This window comes from Eubalaena glacialis, chromosome 19 (assembly GCF_028564815.1).
Source record: "Eubalaena glacialis isolate mEubGla1 chromosome 19, mEubGla1.1.hap2.+ XY, whole genome shotgun sequence".
NCBI lineage: Eukaryota > Metazoa > Chordata > Mammalia > Artiodactyla > Balaenidae > Eubalaena > Eubalaena glacialis.
In genome coordinates, this window is record NC_083734.1 from 22,609,196 (window position 1) to 22,629,619 (window position 20,424).

General features: G+C 38.0%; 1 protein-coding gene across 15 annotated transcripts in view; it reads left to right on the forward strand.

Moving 5' to 3' along the window:
- The window catches only part of SYNRG (synergin gamma), a 93,608-nt gene that overhangs the window by 32,418 nt on the left and 40,766 nt on the right, over window positions 1-20,424 (forward strand). For 10 of the 15 annotated variants that reach the window (XM_061174689.1, XM_061174690.1, XM_061174692.1 and 7 more), the window contains exons 7-14: window positions 109-411; window positions 1,279-1,512; window positions 2,468-2,545; window positions 4,698-4,894; window positions 5,522-5,770; window positions 7,019-7,149; window positions 19,321-19,439; window positions 19,575-19,637. In XM_061174689.1, the coding sequence (XP_061030672.1) occupies window positions 109-411; window positions 1,279-1,512; window positions 2,468-2,545; window positions 4,698-4,894; window positions 5,522-5,770; window positions 7,019-7,149; window positions 19,321-19,439; window positions 19,575-19,637 (1,374 nt within the window). The remainder of the gene's footprint in view (window positions 1-108; window positions 412-1,278; window positions 1,513-2,467; window positions 2,546-4,697; window positions 4,895-5,521; window positions 5,771-7,018; window positions 7,150-19,320; window positions 19,440-19,574; window positions 19,638-20,424) is intronic. The other 5 variants (XM_061174693.1, XM_061174694.1, XM_061174698.1 and 2 more) reach the window with 3 other exon arrangements.

A 20,424-nucleotide genomic window follows, 5' to 3' on the forward strand; every position in this document is an offset into this window, starting at 1 on the left:
CACTATTCATGTTTCAGTATATTCTTTTGGGGTTATACTACATCTTAATTTCTTTTCCCCTGTTGATTTTCATTTTTGTGTGTTTCATTGCCATTTTCCATTTTGCAGATTATCCCACATCATCTCATTCTGCTAAAACTGTCTCCCCATCACCCGCCTTTCTTGATGAAGAAGAATTCAGTGACTTTATGCAGGGGCCTGTTGAAGCTCCCACATGTGGGCCTTCTTCCACTTCCCAGCCTTTTCAGTCTTTCCACCCCACCGCCCCACTTGGCCAGTTGCATGCTCAGAAGGCTGGAGCACAGTATATCCCTCCAGGTCAGAGTCCAGTGTCTGTTGCCTTACATGGTGTCCCTGGGCAAATTCCTTATTTCTCTACTGCTTCAGCCTCATACAATGTGCAGAAAGCAGGTAACTACTAGACTATTAATGAAAGTATTTTTAAAATAATCTAGGATAATTTATTTCACTTATATAAGTAGAATAATACAGTGATGTTGGCACAGAAACATGTGCCTGAATATATGAGTACTATTGAAATTCACCAAAGTAAGAATATAGATTTTTTAATTCTGGGGGCTTCACATTCTGGAAAAGTGATTGGAAACATCTGCTCCTAAATTAGGACCTATTTAAACCACCTTAGAACTTTAAGAACACACTGATTTCTTCAGGAGATGCCTCTTGTTTGGGGGAATCACCACCATCATTTTCTTAAGAGTAATGAGCCAGGGAAAGCTGCTTTAGAAAGTGCTCTCTGTGATAAAGCACGTTGGGGTCAGAAGCCCAGGTTCTCCATTTACTATCAGTTTGTCCCTGGACAAATCTTTAAACATTTCTATACCTCAGTTTTATCACTTGTGGGGGCGGGAGGTAGTTACTGTGTCTTCAGGCACAGAACAGTGCTGAGAGGGATCCTAGCAGACATGTACTCATCTACACGTTCTCGGTTGACAGGTGAAGAAATAGGCGATAGCTAGTAGAAGTGTCTGTATCTTGTATAGGTCACCAGATTTCTAAGGTAGAACACCTTCCACTATACCATTCTACCTACTGTCTCACAGAATTCCTGAGAATCAAAGTAGATAATGATGTTTAAGTTCTCTAAAATTGCTAAAGTGTCTCAAGCCCTAGACAAATGTGTGGACTTGAATTATTTCAATATTTATATTATATGTGGCAGGGCCTTCCCTTTAGAATTGGGGGGGTGGAGATGGATGGTTGAAAAATTAGAAGCTTGCAGTTATATACAAATAATCCTTCATGCTGTTTGTTTAGGCCCTTCCTTGGAGGAGAAGCTCCTAGTATCTTGTGATATAAGTACATCTGGGCAGGAACAAATTAAATTAAATACTTCTGAAGTTGGGCACAAAGCCATAGGCCCAGGTTCCAGTAAGAACCATCCCAGTTTAATGGCCAATAACGGGGGTGCTGTAGATGGACGTGTAAGTGGTACCACTACCGCAGAGGCAGAAAAGACTTCAGACCTAAACCTGTCCATTGAAGAGAGTGGTGAGCTCATGAAATATTCAGCAAAAAGTTCATTTAACCAAATGTTGCTCAAATGCTAACACCTTAGGCATTAATCTTAAAATGAATGCTGCTTGATTTTGCTAATCGAAATTTTGCTTAAAATATATTTAATGCATTCCTTTCTCTAATTAACCCCTACAATTTTGCTCTGAATTCTTTCAACACACTGTTATTCCTTTTAAAAAAATTTCGATAACCAGTTTTTTTAATGGGAATCATTCCTGATTTAAAATTTCTTCTCCTTTTATTTTATAAAAAACTTTTTCCCCCTCTTAAACTTTCTGTTCTTCTATAAGGTTGAAAAGTTAAAATTTAACTGGAAAAGTCACCAATGAGAATATAGTTTTGCTTCTCTGAAATTAATCGTACACACCGCTGCCTAAATTAGATCCACATTTTTATAAACTCAACTTGCAGAGATGAATTACAATGTGGGCAGCCCAGGAGGCAAACTTTTGGAGGCTATTTTACAGGACAAAGTGAAAAACAAAAATTTTAAACAAAAATGCTATACATCTAAGGCAGCAGTGTCATATTCAGGATTTTAAAAAATCAGACTTTGCAAAGAAGTGTTATTAAAAGCTGCAAGTGAAGCTTGGGCTTTTTTTTTTTTTTGCGTATGTAATCTTTAAACCGGCATGTCTCATGTTTTTGTCTTTAATTTGTAATATATGTGACTGGCACAAGCCTCATATGATCCAGAATATTGATTTTGTACATCTTAGGGATATTTTTTTGTTTGTTTATTGTTAGTTTACACCTTAGGACATAGGTGTACAAGAGTTGCTTAGAAACTAAATTTTAGTTGTATTGGTGACTTTTGTTTTTTAATGTCTCCAGTGCTCTTCTTATAAAAAAACCATGACACAGTGTGATTTCCCCATCTGCTACATGGACCAGTATATACATTAGATAATGTTCTTTAACTTCTTAGGTGTGGGAGTATTTCCCTCACAGGATCCTGTTCAGCCCAGAATGCCTCCTTGGATATACAATGAAAGTTTGGTTCCAGGTAAAAAGAGCTTTTTTGTCCAAGATTCCTATCTGGATACTTTACTTTAAATGTTGTAAATGTAGTTATAAATATTTACTATTGTGGTTACAGAATATGCAGAAGGAATTGTAACTTTTTCTTATTTATTTTTTCTAAAAGAGTACAGAAAATTAAATACATCTAGTGTTTAAGACTGCCTTATAGGGCCTTCCCTCGTGGTCCAGTGGTTAAGACTCCGTGCTTCCAATGTAGGGGGCCAGGGTTCAATCCCTGGTCAGGGAACTAGATCCCACAAGCTGCAGCTTAAAAAAAAAAAAAGATCCCACATGCAGCAACTAAGACACGGCACAGCCAAATAAATAAATAAATAAATATTTAAAATAAAAAAAAAAGACTGTCTCATGTATGAAATAACTATATAAATGAAGGAGAAGTATTTTGCTTTAATGTTTTATTGACCATCATATACTTCTATATCTAAAAGCTTTTCTTAGATTTATTATGCTTTAAAAGACACTATCAAATATTTATTTCACAGATTATTAATAACATCAAGACTAGTACTAATATGTTTAGTATAATTTTCTGAACTCTTGGTGATTCGTTAATATATTTAAAAAATATTCTTTGACTTTGTCAATATAATACTATATGAAGTAAAACACCAAGTGGCATCTTTTCCTACATTGGAAGGTGTTGTTTGCTTTTTTCCTTATGTATGTTATTAACTGCTGAGCCAAAAAATCACTGAAGTACACATTTTGTGATGTAGTATTCAATTGGTACAAGGGAATAGTGTGTTTAAGCCATGGTTGATGTGCATAGAATAATGACTATTACAATGGCATTATGTTAATCACTCTTAGTATATTGTAACTTGTTCAATTTGCTTTGCAAACCCCTTAAAAACTAAAGGTAACTTTGATCTTTAGCTCTCTATGTTGGTCATAGACTTGATCTAGGTTGATTCTACACTTGATTTAAATAAAACTCATGCAAGATCCCTGTAGCTCAACTTTTTTGGGGAAGAAATTAGTAATGTCTACCTTTCCTCAGAATCACATAATCACAAATTGAAAGGCTCATTTCCCAAAACCACAGGGGACTTCAGTTGTACATAAAGATAATTGATTTCCTCCCAACTGCCCGTTAGACAGATTGCATCTTTTCTTCTTCCTCTCTGTCTACAAGCCAAACAAACAAAATCTAGATCTTCGTACATTTTGGGATTCTGTCCCTTTTCTGCCAGCTTGTATTTCTTTCTCCCTTCTCCCTCCAAACATACACGTACACATAATTTCCTAGCCAAAATATGTGTTCTTACGGTCAGCCTACTAACCTGTAATCCATATCTAAATGCTAGATGTAAAATTTTTGCTTTAAGCATTTTTCTCCGTCTGCCTTAGCCCTACTTTCATCCCCCAAACTCCTCTAACTAGGCTTGCCAGATTTAGCAAATAAGCATACAGAACATCCAGTTAAATTTGAATTTCAGAGAAACAGCAAATAGTTGTTTAGTATAAGTATACCCCATGCAATAATTGGCGTCCTGTATTTTATGTGGCAACCCTGTCCCTAACAGCCTTTCCCACTTTGTCCTTTGGAAAGGCCATTTTATAGTGAAAAACTCCCCAACGGTCCCTTCCTTTATTCAAACACTTATTCCGCTCTCTAACTGAAACCGTGTCTTTCTCTAAAGGCTGTGTTCCCAAAGCACCTTACCCAATGATGTTTCCTCTAATAGCCTCTAATTCACTGGGACAAGAGAAAGGTGATATTGGTATAATTCTTGCTTCCCACTGCTATTTTCAAATTAGTCCCACCATCATTACTCTACAACTTCTTTTTTAAAGTCCAAAATATCTGCTTATACCACCTCCATCTTATTGTTGTTACTATCTACTAATGAATTATAAGACTTTCTCTTACCTTTAACCCCAAATCTTTGTCTGTAGGGCCAGGCTCCAACCTCTCTTCTAAGCTCCAGACCCTAATTGTCTGCTGGATATTTGCACTTGAATATCTTTACAGCAGTTTAAACCCTTGATGTGGCTTCATGCTCTTAGAGCAGTGTGACTTAAGATTATTCTTGTATAAGCAGCAATGACAACAAAAAAGATGAATCACTTGTAATATGTTTACATTTGTAATCTGGTCTTTCCTTTAATAGATGCGTATAAGAAAATTTTAGAAACCACAATGACTCCGACTGGAATAGATACTGCTAAACTTTATCCCATCCTGATGTCATCCGGACTTCCCAGGGAAACTCTTGGACAGATATGGGCCTTAGCTAATCGAACCACACCTGGCAAACTTACTAAAGAAGAACTTTATACTGTTCTCGCCATGATAGCAGTAACACAGGTAGACATTGTTTCTAAGGTTAGGTCAAATGACTTTCCAATATAAACTGAAAGAATATGAATCCTTTTTTTCTACAACCTTGCAGAACTCCTTGGACATTAAAATTTAGATTAGTTTCAGGATACAGTTCTTCAAAAATGTACAGTTTATATGATGTGCATACTAGCAAAATATTCCTTTGTTTAAAGACTTTAATATATTAACATTCTCTGACCTAACTGTAACCCTTCTGAACTTGAAAGTTAGTTAGTAATAGATGAAATTACTCTCTGTCCTTTGAAGTCCTTGTCTAAAATTCCTTAGATATAGATAAAGTATACTCGGTCTGGCAGCAGTTTTTCTCATATTACAAAATCATTGTAAATGATTTGATTGTAGTGAATTAACCAAACTTGTCAGAGTGAAAATGTCAGAATTGGTATGTGTTGGCCATTTCTTTGCTAAATATTAGATTCACATTAACCTCATAACTTATTTTCTTGTGTCAAATTCCTGAGTTTTGGGAGAGTCAGAGTGGAAACATACCAGGGCTACAGATTTTACAGTTAAGTCTCTCTTTGCCAGATTTGGGTTGTATGTGGTTTTCAATTTCCTAAAATGTTTCCATTTTCCTCCTGTTCTATGTAGAGGGGTGTTCCTGCCATGAGTCCCGATGCTTTAAATCAGTTTCCAGCAGCTCCTGTTCCAACTTTAAGTGGCTTTCCTATGACTTTGCCTACTGCTGTGAGTCAGCCAACTGGGATGCCTTCAGGCCCTGCAGGCTCCATGCCCCTCACCCTCGGACAGCCAGTCATGGGCATTAATCTTGTTGGACCAGTCGGGGGAGCTGCAGCCCAGACTTCCAGTGGCTTCATGTCAACTTACCCTGCAAATCAGGTAAATGGAGAGGCTGTGCAAAATGGAGAGGCTGTGCATATTCTAAGTTATCCCTGAAAATGAATCCAGGCAACTTTTTTTTTCCAGGAATGCAGAAAAGATTGCTGGATTATGATGGACACTGGGGGTGAAAATTAAGCAGTATTAAAACAATACAACATTTAATTTTTCATTATTTAAAAAAAAAATTTCTTAAGCCTTAAGATACTTGAATTTTGGCTAAAAGTTTATAGTTCTTTATCATATATGTCTTAAACACCAAGCTTAATAAAGCTAATTAAATCCTTAGGCTGTGTCTTTTGAGGAAGCTGCTAAACCTGAAATTAAGATGCTTCAGTTTATTTTTCACTTCTCAGATTAGCAAAAAGAGTTTTAAACATATATTCAGTGTCAGTAAAAATGTAGGGAAAAGGGTTTTTTGGTACAGCCTTTTTGGAAGGCACGTTTGGCAATAGCTATCAAAATTCTAAATGTTTGTATCTTCTGACCCAGCAGTCACTCTATTAGCGGTCTCACAGAACTTAGTAACTCAAATTAGCAAAAATATACAAGGATATTTGTTGTAGCATTGTTTGTTAGAGTAAAAAATTAGGAATAGCTGCATATCCATCAGAAGAAGAAAGGTTAAATAAATTTTGGTTTATCTCTACAGTGGTAAACTATTAGATTATTAAAATGAATGCCGGTAGATGTACATGTACTGCATGGAAAAGATGTCCATGTTATGTAATTACATCTTTTTTAAAGTGCAGAACAATATAATATAAGCTCGTTTTTCTATAAAACAGATGAATTGTTAACAGTGCTCACTTCCTAAGCATGGGATTAGGAGTCCGTGTCACGGTTTCCTTTATACATGTATGTGATGAGTTAAAACAAACTTGTATCACTTCTTTAATTTACAGACATGATTAAAATGTTTTGTAAAGATGGCAGTTTCTCAGTAATCTATTAAATGTGATTCAGCTATTTAAAAATTATATAAATTAACTGTTTAAACCAGTCTTTTACCGTTTGTACAAGAGAGAATTTAAAAATATTAGGCAGCATTCCTGCCTTACGCACTTGAGTTGATGTTTATGTCTAAAGGGTGTTCTTCTAAAATTAGGTGTTTGTACTTAAATGGGAAGCGTTAAAAAGTAGTCTTTGAAAAAGAAAAAAGTAGTCTTTGAGGTTGACAGTTGAAGATTTGTTATTTACCTTTTTATCATAAGACGTTTTCTATTTCAACGTTCTCTGTAAACCTAGGTGGTCAAACCAGAAGAAGATGACTTCCAGGATTTTCAAGATGCTTCCAAGTCAGGATCCCTTGATGACTCATTCAGTGATTTCCAAGAGTTGCCTGCTTCTTCAAAATCAAATTCTCAGCACGGAAACAGGTAGAAAAGAGTTGAATATAGTTAACACTGTATTTAATAATTGAGAAAGAGGCCATCCACAATGAGAAGCCTAAGTATAAATAAGAGAATTAGGACTCCTTACTCTCATGCTTTCTTGGTTATTCCTAGTGTATTCATACTTTCACTCTTCAAACTTCCTTCCCCTTTGTCCACCTTAAACTTCAGCTTCTACCATTTCCTCCCAGTACACACCTGCTTAACAATATTTCTTTTTGCTTGTGCTAAACCTGATTTATTACAGCTGAGTGCACCTGTGCCAGGCATGACTTCATGTTCTTATATTAGATCCAGGTCTTCAACTGCTGAAAAGCTTTTTAGGAAGGGGCACATAATTTGACATTTTGCAATATAACATACTATTGCTTTTCCACAGAAATCATCATTTAGAGATCTAAATATGATTATTTATCCATGTCGTTCTTCTGTTTGAGATCAGTGGCTTTTAGGCCTTCAGGTTTCTGTTTGTTTGCATAGACAGTTGCGTAAACATTTTTCTAATGTTTTCTAATGTTTTAACTTTTAGGTACAGTAAGTGATTCAGTATGTTGTCAACACCTTTCCATTATTTTTTTTTTTAACATTTTTATTGGAGTATAATTGCTTTACAATGGTGTGTTAGTTTTTGCTTTATAACAAAGTGAATCAGTTATACATATACATATATCCCCATATCTCTTCCCTCCTGCGTCTCCCTCCCTCCCACCCTCCCTGTCCCACCCTTCTAGCTGGTCACAAAGCACCGAACTGATCTCCCTGTGCTATGCAACTGCTTCCCACTAGCTATCAATTTTACATTTGGTAGTGTATATATGTCCATATATACACTACCACTTTCTCACGTTGTCCCAGCTTACCCTTCCCCTTCCCTGTGTCCTCAAGTCCATTCTCTAGTACGTCTGCATCTTTATTCCCACCTTGCCCCTAGGTTCTTCATGACTTTTTTTTTTTTTTTTTTTTAGATTCCATATATATGCGTTAGCATACGGTATTTGTTTTTCTCTTTCTGACTTACTTCACTCTGTATGACAGACTCTAGGTCCATCCACCTCACTACAAATAACTCAATTTTGTTTCTTTTTATAGCTGAGTAATATTCCATTGTATATATGTGCCACATCTTCTTTATCCATTCATCTGTCGATGGACACTTAGGTTGCTTCCATGTCCTGGCTATTGTAAATAGAGCTGCAATGAACATTGTGGTACATGACTCTTGTTGAATTATGGTTTTCTCAGGGTATATGCCCGGTAGTCGGATTGCTGGGTCGTATGGTAGTTCTATTTTTAGTTTTTTAAGGAACCTCCATACTGTTCACCATAGTGGCTATATCAATTTACATTCCCACCAACAGTGTATGAGGGTTCCCTTTTCTCCACACCCTCTCCAGCATTTATTGTTTGTAGATTTTTTGATGATGGCCATTCTGACCAGTATGAGATGATATCGCATTGTAGTTTTGATTTGCATTTCTCTAATGATTAATGATGTTGAGCATCCTTTCATGTGTTTGTTGGCAATCTGTGTATCTTCTTTGGAGAAATGTCTATTTAGGTCTTCTGCCCATTTTTGGATTGGGTTGTTTGTTTTTTGATATTCAGCTGCTTGTAAATTTTGGAGATTAATCCTTTGTCAGTTGCTTCGTTTGCAAATATTCTCTCCCATTCTAAGGGTTGTCTTTTGGTCTTGTTTATGGTTTCCTTTGCTGTGCAAAAGCTTTGAAGTTTCATTAGGTCCCATTTGTTTATTTTTGTTTTTATTTCCATTTCTCTAGGAGCTGGGTCAAAAAGGATCTTGCTGTGATTTATGTCATAGAGTGTTCTGCCTATGTTTTCCTCTGAGTTTGATAGTGTCTGGCCTTACATTTAGGTCTTTAATCCATTTTGAGTTTATTTTTGTGTATGGTGTTAGGGACTGTTCTAATTTCATTTTTTTACATGTAGCTGTCCAGTTTTCCCAGCACCACTTATTGAAGAGGCTGTCTTTTCTCCATTGTATATTCTTGCCTCCTTTATCAAAGATAAGGTGACCATATGTGCGTGGGTTTATCTCTGGGCTTTCTATCCTGTTCCACTGATCTATATTTCTGTTTTTGTGCCAGTACCATACTGTCTTGATTACTGTAGCTTTGTAGTATAGTCTGAAGTCCAGGAGCCTGATTCCTCCAGCTCCGTTTTTCTTTCTCAAGATTGCTTTGGCTCTTCGGGGTCTTTTGTGTTTCCATACAAATTGTGAAATTTTTTGTTCTAGTTCTGTGAAAAATGCCAGTGGTAGTTTGATAGGGATTGCATTGAATCTGTAGATTGCTTTGGGTAGTATAGTCATTTTCACAGTGTTGATTCTTCCAATCCAAGAACATGGTATATCTGTGCATCTGTTTGCATCATCTTTAATTTCTTTCATCAGTGTCTTATAATTTTCTGCATACAGGTCTTTTGTCTCCTTAGGAAGGTTTATTCCTAGGTATTTTATTCTTTTTGTTTCAGTGGTAAATGGGAGTGTTTTCTTAATTTCACTTTCAGATTTTTCATCATTAGTGTATAGGAATGCAAGAGATTTCTGTGCATTAATTTTGTCTCCTGCTACTTTACCAAATTCATTGATTAGCTCTAGTAGTTTTCTTGTAGCATCTTTAGGATTCTCTATGTATAGTATCATGTCATCTGCAAACAGTGACAACTTTACTACTTCTTTTCCTATTTGGATTCCTTCTATTTCTTTTTCTTCTCTGATTGCTGTGGCTAAAACTTCCAAAACTATGTTGAATAATAGTGGTGAGAGTGGGCAACCTTGTCTTCTTCCTGATCTTAGTGGAAATGGTTTCAGTTTTTCACCATTGAGGATGATGTTGGCTGTGGGTTTCTCATATATGGCCTTTGTTATGTTGAGGGAAGTTCCCTCTATGCCTACTTTCTGCAGGGCTTTTATCATAAATGGGTGTTGAATTTTGTTGAAAGCTTTCTCTGCATTGATTGAGATGATCATATGGTTTTTCTCCTTCAATTTGTTAATATGGTGTATCACATTGATTGATTTGCATATATTGAAGAATCCTTGCATTCCCAGGATAAACCCCACTTGATCATGGTGTATGATCCTTTTAATGTGCTTTTGAATTCTGTTTGCTAGTATTTTGTTGAGGATTTTTGCATCTGTGTTCACCAGTGATACTGGCCTGTAGTTTTCTTTCTTTGTGACATCTTTGTCTGGTTTTGGTATCAGGGTGATGGTGGCCTCGTAGAATGAGTTGGGGAGTGTTCCTCCCTCTGCTATATTTTGGAAGAGTTTGAGAAGGATAGGTGTTAGCTCTTGTCTAAGTGTTTGATAAAATTCGCCTGTGAAGCCATCTGGTCCTGGGCTTTTGTTTGTTGGAAGATTTTTAATCACAGTTTCAATTTCAGTGCTTGTGATTGGTCTGTTCATATTTTCTATTTCTTCCTGGTTCAGTCTCAGAAGGTTGTGCATTTCTAAGAATCTGTCCATTTCTTCCAGGTTGTGCATTTTATTGGCATATAGTTGCTTGTAGTAATCTCTCATGATCCTTTGTATTTCTGCAGTGTCAGTTGTTACTTCTCCTTTTTCATTTCTAATTCTATTGATTTGAGTCTTCTCCCTTTTTTTCTTTATGAGTCTGGCTAATGGTTTATCAATTTTGTTTATCTTCTCAAAGAACCAGCTTTTAGTTTTATTGATCTTTGTTATAGTTTCCTTCATTTCTTTTTCATTTATTTCTGATCTGATCTTTATGATTTCTTTTCTTCTGCTAACTTTGGGGTTTTTTTTTTCTTCTTTCTCTAATTGGTTTAGCTGTAAGGTTAGGTTGTTTATTTGAGGTGCTTCTTGTTTCTTAAGGTAGGATTGTATTGCTATAAACTTCCCTCTTAGAAGTGCTTTTGCTGCATCCCATAGGTTTTGGGTCGTCGTGTTTTCATTTTCATTTGTTTCTAGGTATTTTTTGATTTCCTCTCTGATTTCTTCAGTGATTTCTTGGTTATTAAGTAGTGTATTGTTTAGCCTCCATGTGTTTGTATTTTTTACAGATTTTTTCCTGTAATTGATATCTAGTCTCATAGCGTTGTAGTCAGAAAAGATACTTGATACGATTTCAATTTTCTTAAATTTACCAAGGCTTGATTTGTGACCCAAGATATGATCTATCCTAGAGAATGTTCCATGAGCACTTGAGAAGAAAGTGTATTCTCTTGTTTTTGGATGGAATGTCCTATAAATATCAATTAAGTCCATGTTGTTTAATGTATCATTTAAAGCTGTGTTTCCTTATTTATTTTCATTTTGGATGATCTGTCCATTGGTGAAAGTGGCATGTTAAAGTCCCCTACTATGGTTGTGTTACTGTCAATTTCCCCTTTTATGGCTGTTAGTACTTGCCTTATGTATTGAGGTGCTCCTGTGTTGGGTGCATAAATATTTACAATTGTTCTCTCTTCTTCTTGGATTGATCCCTTGATCATTATGTAGTGTCCTTCTTTGTCTCTTGTAATAGTCTTTGTTTTAAAGTCTATTTTGTCTGATATGAGAATTGCCACTCCAGCTTTCTTTTGATTTCCATTTGCATGGAGTATCTTTTTCCATCCCCTCACTTCCAGTCTGTATGTGTCCCTAGGTCTGAAGTGGATCTCTTGTAGACAGCATATATATGGGTCTTGTTTTTGTATCCATTCCGCCAGTCTGTGTCTTTTGGTTGGAGCATTTAATCCATTTACATTTAAGGTAATTATCGATATGTATTTTCCTATTACCATTTTCTTAATTGTTTTGGGTTTGTTATTGTAGGTCTTTTTCTTCTCTTGTGTCTCCTGCCTAGAGAAGTTCCTTTAGCATTTGTTGTAAAGCTGGTTTGGTGGTGCTGAATTCTCTTAGCTTTTGCTTGTTTGTAAAGGTTTTAATTTCTCCTTTGAATCTGAATGAGATCCTTGCTGGGTAGAGTAATCTTGGTTGTAGGTTTTTCCCTTTCATCACTTTAAATATGTCCTGCCACTCCTTTCTGGCTTGGAGAGTTTCTGCTGAAAGATCAGCTGTTAACTTTATGGGGATTCCCTTGTATGTTATTTGTTGTTTTTCCCTTGCTGCTTTTAATATTTTTTCTTTGTATTTAATTTTTGATAGTTTAATATGTGTCTTGGCGTGTTTCTCCTTGGATTTATGCTGTATGGGACTCTCTGTGCTTCCTGGACTTGATTAACTATTTCCTTTCCCATATTAGGGAAGTTTTCAGGTATAATCTCTTCAAATACTTTCTCGGTCCCTTTCTTTTTCTCTTCTTCTTCTGGGACCCCTCTAATTTGCATGTTGGTGCATTTAATATTGTCCCAGAGATCTCTGAGACTGTCCTCAGTTCTTTTCATTCTTTTTTCTTTATTCTGCTCTGCAGTGGTTATTTCTACTATTTTATCTGCCAGGTCACTTATCCGTTCTTCTGCCTCAGTAATTCTGCTATTGATCCCATCTAGAGTTTCTTTTTTTTTTTTAATGGTATTGTGATATGTAGGAGAATGACTTTTTTTTTTTTTTTAGTTTATTTTTGGCTGTGTTGGGTCTTCATTTCTGTGCAAGGGCTTTCTCCAGTTGTGGCGAGCGGGGGCCACTCTTCATCGCGGTGCGTGGGCCTCTTACTATCGCGGCCTCTCTTGTTGCAGAGCACAGGCTCCGGACATGCAGGCTCAGTAGTTGTGGCTCACGGGCCTAGTTGCTGCGCAGCTTGTGGGATCTTCCCAGACCAGGGCTCAAACCCGTGTCCCTTGCATTGGCAGGCAGATTCTCAACCACTGCGCCACCAGGGAAGCCCTAGAGTATTTTTTTTTTTTTTTTAGAGTATTTTTAATTTCATTTATTGTGTTGTTCATGATTGTTTGTTTGCTCTTTAGTTCTTCTAGGTCCTTGTTAAATGTTTCTTGTATTTTCTCCATTCTATTTCCAAGATTTTGGATCATCTTTACTATCATTCTGAATTCTTTTTCAGGTAGACTGCCTATTTCCTCTTCATTTCTTAGGTCTGGTGGGTTTTTACCTTGCTCCTTCATCTGCTGCGTGTTTCTTTGTCTTCTCATTTTGCTTAACTTACTGTGTTTGGGGTCTCCTTTTCGCAGGCTGCAGGTTCGTAGTTCGCATTGTTTTTGGTGTCTGCCCCCCAGTGGCTAAGGTTGTTTCAGTGGGTTGTGTAGGCTTCCTGGTGGAGGGGACTAGTGCCTGTGTTCTGGTGGATGAGGCTGGATCTTGTCTTTCTGGTGGGCAGATCCACGTCTGGTGGTGTGTTTTGGGGTATCTGTGACCTTATTATGATTTTAGGCAGCCTCTCTGCCAATGGATGGGGTTGTGTTCCTGTCTTGCTAGTTGTTTGGCATAGGGTGTCCAGCACTGTAGCTTGCTGGTTGTTGAGTGGAGCTGGGTCTTGGCGTTGAGATGGAAATCTCTCGGAGATTTTCGCCGTTTGATATTACGTGGAGCTGGGAGGTCTCTTGTGGACCAGTGTCCTGAACTTGGCTCTCCCACCTCAGAGGCACAGCCCTGACACCTGGCTGGAGCACCAAGAGCCTGTCATCCACACGGCTCAGAATAAAAGGGAGAAAAAAAGAAAGAAAGAAAGAAAAAGATAAAATAAAGTTATTAAAAAAAAAAAAAACATTATTATTAAAAATATTTTTTTAAGTAATTAAAAAAGAAAGAAAGAACAACCAAACCAAAAAACAAATCCACCAATGACAAGCGCTGAAAACTATACTAAAAACAAAAACAAAAAAACCGGACAGACAGAACCCTAGGACAAATGGTAAAAGCAAAGCTATACAGACAAAATCACACCCAGAAGCATACGCATACACATTGACAAAAAGAGAAAAAGGGAAAAAAATATATATATCGTTGCTCCCAAAGTCCACCTCCGCAATTTGGGATGATTCCTTGTCTATTCAGGTATTCCACAGATGCAGGGTACATCAAGTTGATTGTGGAGATTTAATCCGCTGCTCCTGAGGCTGCTGGGAGATATTTCCCTTTCTCTTCTTTGTTCGCACAGCTCCTGGGGTTCAGCTTTGGATTTGGCCCCGCCTCTGCATGTAGGTCGCCTGAGGGCGTCTGTTCTTCGCTCAGACAGGACGGGTTTAAAGGAGCAGCTGATTCGGGGGCTCTGGCTCACTCAGGCCGGGGGGAGGGAGGGGTACGGAATGCGGGGTGAGCCTGTGGCGGCAGAGGCCGGCGTGATGTTGCACCAGCCTGAGGCGCACCGTGTGTTCTCCTGGAGAAGTTGTCCCTGGATCACGGGACCCTGCCAGTGGCGGGCTGCACAGGCTCCCAGGAGGGGAGGTGTGGCGAGTGACCTGTGCTTGCACACAGGCTTCTTGGTGGCGGCAGCAGCAGCCTTAGCATCTCATGCCCATCTCTGGGGTCCGTGCTGATAGCCGCAGCTCGCGCCCGCCTCTGGAGCTCGTTTAGGCAGTGCTCTGAATCCCCTCTCCTTGCACACCCCAAATCAATGGTCTCTTGCCTCTTCGGCAGTTCCAGACCTTTTCCCGGACTCCCTCCCGGCTAGCTGTGGCACACTAGCCCCCTTCAGGCTGTGTTCACGCCGCCAACCCCAGTCCTCTCCCTGCGATCCGACCGAAGCCAGAGCCTCAGCTCCCAGCCCCTGCCCGCCCCGGCGGGTGAGCAGACAAGCCTCTCAGGCTGGTGAGTGCTGGTCGGCACCGATCCTTTGTGCGGGAATGTCTCCACTTCGCCCTCTGCACCCCTGTTGCTGCGCTCTCCTCCGTGGCTCTGAAGATTCCCCCCTCCGCCAGCCCCCGTCTCCACCAGTGAAGGGGCTTCCTAGTGTGTGGAAACCTTTCCTCCTTCACAGCTCCCTCCCACTGGTGCAGGTCCTGTCCGTATTCTTTTGTCTCTGTTTTTTCTTTTTTCTTTTGCGCTACCCAGGTACGTGGGGAGTTTCTTGCCTTTTGGGAGGTCTGAGGTCTTCTGCCAGCATTCAGTAGGTGTTCTGTAGGGGTTGTTCCACGTGTAGATGTATTTCTGATGTATTTGTGGGGTGTGGGGAGGAAGGTGATCTCCATATCTTACTCTTCCGCCATCTTGAAGCTCCTATCTCCATCATTTTTTAAAAGTACTTAGTAGATACTTCTTCCACCGAGTAGAGCACATGAGGCTTTGAGTAAGCAATGTGAATGTCTTTGGTTGTTTTTGGAACTTGTTTTTGTCAGGGTACATATTCCGTTTCTCTTATGTTCCTATTTGTGCAGTTTCATTCATCTTTTCTATTTTAACCAATTGATTATTTCTTAGTCAACACTTCCTGCAGACACTGTAAGAAAAACTAAGGGATAGGCCTTATAGAGAATTAGAAATTAGGGAAAGAATTATTCTCCTGATTTTAAGAATACATCAGACACTTGTAAATGACACATAGAAGAAACATACAAGGGGTGTGACTGTAAAGTACTGGGAGTTCCAAGCCCGCTATACCAGCACACACACGTATTAACCTGATAGACACATAAAACTTCTTTCTCAGGTCTCTTCCTCTGCACAAATTGATATGTTCTACTGCTATCTAGAACATATCTGAATGACCCAAGGCATCTCAAATTACCTCCATAAAATGATTCATTGTTTTCCTGCTCAAAGCTAAATAAAAATTTGTTAGATCACCATATCCAGTCACCTAATCAGAAACATGCTGTTTTTGTCTCCCTTCTCTCTCCTTTACCGCCATCAACTCTGTCAGCTCTGCTTGGCGTGGGAAAAGGCCATGTGTGATCTGGCTCCTGCCAACCCTCTTGACTGTTGCCATTTCTCCACAGCTTACCTCCAGCCACACGTAAACCACCAAACTGACCATGCTCTTTCAAGCTTCTGGCCTTTTCCGTTCTGTTTTCTTCAATCTGAAATTCTCTCTATAGTTAATTCTAGTTCCATGTTGAAAATCGGTTCATTATAGGAAGTATTTACTAACTCCACTCCATCAGTCCCCACCTCTAAGATGAGTTAAGGGCTTCTCCTTCTCTACTGCCATGGTAGCCTGTGAATATCTGTGTCGTAATTGCCATTACTGGTTTACCTGACTTTTCCCCTCACTAGGCTGTAAGTACCTGAAGACAGTATTTCATGTCTCTGTATGTAATACTTAGCCTGTGATATGTAATTAATAAAGGTTTGTTGGATGAATATATTGTAGTATGAAGGTTACAAACTGAATTTAACAAATTGATGGTTCATTCCTCAGGGAGAAAACTTTCAGCAGATGAAATTAAAATTTGGGCATAGAAAGTTTTAAGATGGTGGCCAGACCTGAGATATATGGGGTATTAGCAATTTTGTGTGGCATTATCTCCACACAGTAGTTTACTTTCATATACAGCCATACTTTGCAGATTTTTCTTCTTCAGTTCTGGCTTGACTACTTCTGTGCTTTCCTTGCATGAAAACATTTTGTTCATGTCTAAGAATCCACACTCATTGTTTCTTTATTCATTCAGAAACATTTACATAGCATCTCCTGTGTGCCAGACATTGGGGTAGGCACTAGAAATACAGAAGCAAAAAGCACAGTTTCTGCTCTAAAGATAGTTAGTTTTATCTGGGTATTTATATTATCTAATAAAACTCTCTTAGAATTGCTCCTTCAGTGGTGTGTTTGTGTGTTCATGTATAATGAATTCCCTAGTTTATGATGATCTGTATTCCATATTGTGAGTTATTTTAAAAGGATATTTGTTAAATCATGATATAAATAGGTAAGACCACTTTGAGCAGTATTTTTAAGCAAAAATGGACATTATTTGTTCGAGTAGATGAAAAGGCAAGTAAGGTGTTAAAATAGGCTGGAGCGGAGAGTATTGTTAGTCTGAAAAAATGACACTAGTTAAGGGCAGGCACCAGTTATGGGATGCCTTATGATTTGTGACATAATCTGTAAAGCATTTTAGAAATAAGTGGCATGGTGAAAGTGATTTTTGCTACTAGGTATGGGATAAATGCAGCTTCCATGGTAATCCTGTTGTGAGGTTATGAGAGTTACCCTGGGTTTAGAGTTACAGATACCAAAAAGTATGTATCTGAGAAATTGGTTGGACTCGGTGTTGAACTGAATGTCAAAGTCAAAGGAGGAATAGCACTTGAGCTGGCATGAAAGGGCATCTGGAAGGGAGCAACATCATTCATGTATCCATTCGGAAAATACTTCCCGTGTGCCGGGCACTGGGGAGCCTCGTATGATAAACAAAGCGGTCATGGGGCGCTGGCGATAGAATAGTTCAAAAAGGATTAAGGCGTAGGAGTTTTGAGTTGGTTTATTTTCTTTGCTTTTTAAATGGGTGTATTTAGCAGGTTGAGCAACTAAGTAAAGTCACCTACCACAGCCACGTGAAGTAACTGTAAAACACAGGTGACACACTAGAGAAAAAGCAAAGCACTTTTTTGTGGCCAAATTCTCTAAAGTCTCATCTTTCAATAGAATGCAGGTTCTTAAATTTTAAAACAGTATGCTTCTCTCACTGAGTACCTTTCGTTAGTATTAAACAGTAGAAATAACCATTTGCATGTTTGGAACAGATAACTACTTTATACAACTGGCATAAAAACTTTCATGGTGATTACGGTTTTTTTTAATTTAATAAAAACTTTAAGGAAAGAACTGGAATGAATTCTTCCTTTGTAATATGCGTAAAATTATAGTCTGAGTCATAGCGTTTTTTGAATGGAATTTTATTTTGTTGACTTCACTCAGCAGTACTACATTACTCTGAAGATCCTCTGGTTTTTTTCCCAATTCTGAAAATAATTTTTAAATTAATAACATTCAAATAAACGTCATATTTAGTAGAAGATTTTACCATGGACTTTAAAGGGCTATAGCTAACGTTGGCGATCATGAAAAAACAAATAGATCATTCAACTTTGTGGTTTTTTCCTAAGACATTAATTACCTTTATTCCTATATAACATTCTGTTCAGTGTGTTATAGTTTAATTACTTATGGAACTTCTAGAAATCCACCTATACTGTATAAACAGTGACCTGTTTGTCCAGATCAAAGATGTAGCAGCTGTTTGGTATTGGTGTGAAATTATAACATTTGATAGCACTAAGTCCTCCAGGCACTGCAGACGCCCATTAGCATGCATGTGCAAGAGCAGGGTTTTTACCTTGCTTGTAGGCCACTGATAAGAAGATTTCAATGACTGTAGAAAATTTTTGCTCCAGGGCAAAGAACTCAATTGAAATCCATTTATATAACTTGTGTGTATGGTATTGAATGACACAAACTAGTAGTGGAATGTAGTCATTCATATGTAAAGGTGGTTCTTCCAGGGAGCTGCCTGGGTCTGATAAGGGGAAAAAAAAAAAAGGCAGTGCTTTTATAGTCTGTGTTTAAGCCGCCCAAGAATTACCCACACAGATACTACTCATTACACTATTTTTCCATCCAGCAGGGAAATGTGACCACAGGCAAAAGTATCTTTATCTAATTTTGAAGTGATTGTTGTTTTGCTGCAAAGATAGCTTCTGGAACTGCTGATGTGATCCTTGTAAAAATGCAAATTATATTAACTCTACTCCTGCTTATCAGATGTGGGAACTTTTGCCAGTAAGCAATGCAGTGTGATCAAAAGAAGGACAGTTTACATCTTGGCTTGAACAGCATTTCATAAATAGATTTTTATCTTAACTATTCCACCTCTGCATTCTGAACCCATTTTAGAGAATAATTTATATTAAGGTTAACATAATTTACTTTAAAATATTGGGTATACGTACTTGGAGCAGTTCACTTTCACAGTTTTATGGACCTAAATTTAAAATTACAGGAAGTCATCATTCTATAATAATCTATTTCTAATGCCTTTCCAGTGGTTCTCATGGCTTAAAGATGATTAGATGGTCAGCGTGGATCTGACTCCTCTTCACATAATCAAGAAAAGAATTATTGCTTGAGTGTTGTTTCAATATATTTTTTTTCAAGGAAAAGGATGTTGTTTTTTTTGTCATTTGTGGTGTACATATATAGTTTCTAACTTTTAAAGCATGGAGCCATGAGTTTTAACTAGGTATCTGTGTGCCATTTTAATTCTAACTTCTTCCTTGATGACAAGGTAAGGAGACAATGTTCTAGTCATTAAGAAATATTTCTTTTTCCCTTTTAGTGCCCCTTCTTTGTTGATGCCACTTCCTGGAACTAAAGGATCAGCTTCAGTGGATAAATATGCTGTGTTTAAAGGAATTGCAGCTGACAAGTCCTCTGAAAATACTGTTCCATTTGGAGGTAAAAACAGTTCATAAATTCATGAACCTATGAATGTAAATTTTTGTCTTTAGTGGTGACCTTTTATGGTGAATGTCCTTGAGCTGTGATCTTAAGGCTCCTAACCTTAATTGGGCTTCTGTCTTTTCATCATAGAGCCTGGTGATAAATATAGTGCTTTCAGAGAACTTGAACAGACAGCAGAGAGTAAATCTTTAGGTAAGTTTTTGTTTCCTTAAATGGATAAATTATTTCAATTTTTAATAAGAGATTTTTATGGTTCTTTCAGTAGCATCCCAAACATTCTTTTATTTTACTGTGTGTGGTTGTTTTTGTTTCGTTTTGTAGCTCTGGAAATTACAAGAAAGAAAAATGTGGTTCAGTTATTAGATAATAAAATAACTGATAATTTAGAAAAATTATTTTCTAAAATTTAGGGCAAACCCCACATCAATGCAATTTCCTTTGAAGATAGTGCATTCCCTTTCACTGGAAGCCTTCAAGCCAAGTTAGACTCCTGTGACCACTTTCGGTTATTTTAACGCTCAAAACAAGACTTGAGCTGTTGGCAGTGCAGCAATCTGTGGACTGCGCGCAAGGCAGCAACCAGTCTTCTACGTCTCAAGATTTTCAAAATTGGCTGTAATTTAATGAGAAGAAGTGAGAGGGCTTTGTGTGCCTGTGTGGTTCCTATCTCTGATAGAAGGGCTTAAATAGAGTAGAAAGCAATGTAGAAAGATAATTTGAGAGCCATATATGTAAAGTCATATTTGTGGCTAAATCCTACTAGAAACCTGATGTGTAGGATTTAGATAATCCATAGGTCAAATGATGTCCTTCAAAGCTTAACCGCTTTGAAGGACATCATTTCCCAGTTCTTCCTCGGAACAGTACCACACTCTACCTCTCTGTATTGGACAATCAAATTTGGAACATCCTTCCACAATCATTTGTTCTAACCCTTTTCTCCGAGCAATGGGGAGGGCGTGGGGAGGTGGGGGGAAAT